The 1,929-nt window shown below is 67.4% G+C and overlaps 1 protein-coding gene across 1 annotated transcript in view; it reads left to right on the forward strand.

Moving 5' to 3' along the window:
* The first annotated feature begins 280 nt into the window (after positions 1 to 280).
* Positions 281 to 1,929, forward strand: part of CPEB2 (cytoplasmic polyadenylation element binding protein 2) — a 56,740-nt gene continuing 55,091 nt past the window's right edge. The window contains exon 1 of the mRNA XM_014937038.1: positions 281 to 1,919. Within this exon, the coding sequence (XP_014792524.1) occupies positions 762 to 1,919 (1,158 nt within the window). The 5' untranslated portion in view covers positions 281 to 761. The remainder of the gene's footprint in view (positions 1,920 to 1,929) is intronic.

The following is a 1,929-nucleotide window of genomic DNA, read 5'->3' on the forward strand; positions in this document are numbered from 1 at the left end:
GGGGGGCTCGAGCGGGGACCCGCAGCCGAACCGGGGCCGTGTAGGGGATACTGCCGGCCGGCCTGCCTCCTTCCCTGCCACTGCCGGGCCTGGAGCGCCCCGCGGCCTCCACCCGCGCTACGGTGCGGCGGCGGGGGTCGGACGGAGGAGTCCTCACCGTGAGGGGGGTGTGTGTCGAGGGGGAACGGTCTGTCCGGGGTGATCTTAGCGGGTCCCTGTGAGGGCCGCCCCGCTGGGGGTGCCGAGAGATCAGGAAAGGAAGGGAGAAAAAAAGAAAAAAAAAGCCCAAAATAACGCCCTGATAAAAATAGCATTATTTATTATAAAAAAAAAAAAAAACTCCGATATTTTTAAAACCAGTAGAGTAGGGATTATGGCAAGGAAGAGGGCTTTATTCTAGAAAGTGGCTTTTTTTTTATATATAGTGTTTTGCGATAGGCTGGTGTTTACACACACACACGCCCCGGATTGTTAATTATCTTTGTCTCCTCAGACCCCCGGGGTTGAGGGGGGGGCGGTTCGCCTCTCCGCCGAGCCGGTGCCGGGGATCACCGCCTCGGGCTCCCCGCAGGCGGCCACCCCCCAGCCCGCCCTTGGGGTGTAGGAGGCGCTGGCTCCACCGGCTCCTTCCCCTCCCCGGCAGCCGCCTCTCATTCCTCCTCCTCCTGCCCCTTCTCACCCGCTGTAACCGGTTCCTCCGGCGGGTCGCTGCCGCCGCCGCCCTCCTCCGTTCCCCCCCTCGGCTGCCCCATCACCGCACCATGCAGGATGAGCTGCTCCTGGGGGTGACACAGCAGCCGCAGGCAGGCAGCGAGAGGCTGGGCAGCAGCCCCGCATCAGGACACCCCCCTCCCGGCCACCCCTCCTCTGACTTTAAACCCAGTCTCAGCCCCCACCAGGATTTAAACAAGCAGCAACCGCAGCAGCAGCAACAGCCGCCGCCTCCTCCTCCTCCTCCTCCTCAGCTGAGCCAGAAGAGGAAAGAGTTTAAGCAGCAGCTCAGCAGCCCAGCCCAGCTCGGCAGCAGCCACCCCCTGAATAACCACCACCCCCCCGACTATCATCACCACCCCCCTCAGCCGCCGCCGCCGCAGTTCAGCCACCCCACTGACAAGTACCAGCAGCAGCAGCAGCTCCAGCTCCTCAGCGCTCACCCCCCGGAGCCGCCGCGGACCGGGGACTACCCGCACCACCGGCCCCTCGGCCCCGCCGAGCGCAAGGGCGGCGCGGACAGGGGGGGGTCGGAGCGGCTCGCCCCTTCCCGCCCGGGGGGATCGGTGGCCGCCGACCCCAATGTGGGGGTGGCCGCCGCCGCCTCCTGCCTGAATCCGCCTCCGTCTCCTCCTCATCTGCAGGCGAGAGCCAAGCCGCCCCCCATGGAGTCCCCCCCGAACAGCCACTTGCTGGGCAGCCCCGGGAACCTCCTGCCCGGCGGGCTCGGCTCTGGCTTCAGCAGCCTGCAGAGCCCGGAGATCCCCAGCCCCCATCACCAGAGCGGGGGCGGCTCCTCCTCGGCGGCTTCCCCTCCTCCTCCGCCGCTGCCCGGCTTCGGCACCCCCTGGTCGGTGCAGACCTCGTCGCCGCCTCCGCAGCAGACGCAGCAGCCTCCGGTCTCCAGCGGCGGCGGCGGCGGCGGGGGGCAGATCAGCGCGATGCCGCCCCCGAGCCCGGAATCCGAGACCAGCTTCTACCCGGGGATCCCGTCATCCATCAACCCCGCTTTCTTCCAGAGCTTCTCGCCGGTGTCTCCTCACAACCCCTGCGCCGGGCCCTTCAGCAGCCCCTTCTCGGCCGCCGCCCCCCCGCCGCCGCCGCAGATGAATTTACCTCAGCAGCAGCAACAGCAGCAGCAACAGCAGAACCGGAGATCCCCTGTGAGCCCCCAGCTCCAGCACCAACACCAGGCGGCGGCCGCCGCTGCCGCTTTCC

Source organism: Calidris pugnax, unplaced genomic scaffold (assembly GCF_001431845.1).
Source record: "Calidris pugnax isolate Ruff unplaced genomic scaffold, ASM143184v1 scaffold49, whole genome shotgun sequence".
Classification (NCBI taxonomy): domain Eukaryota; kingdom Metazoa; phylum Chordata; class Aves; order Charadriiformes; family Scolopacidae; genus Calidris; species Calidris pugnax.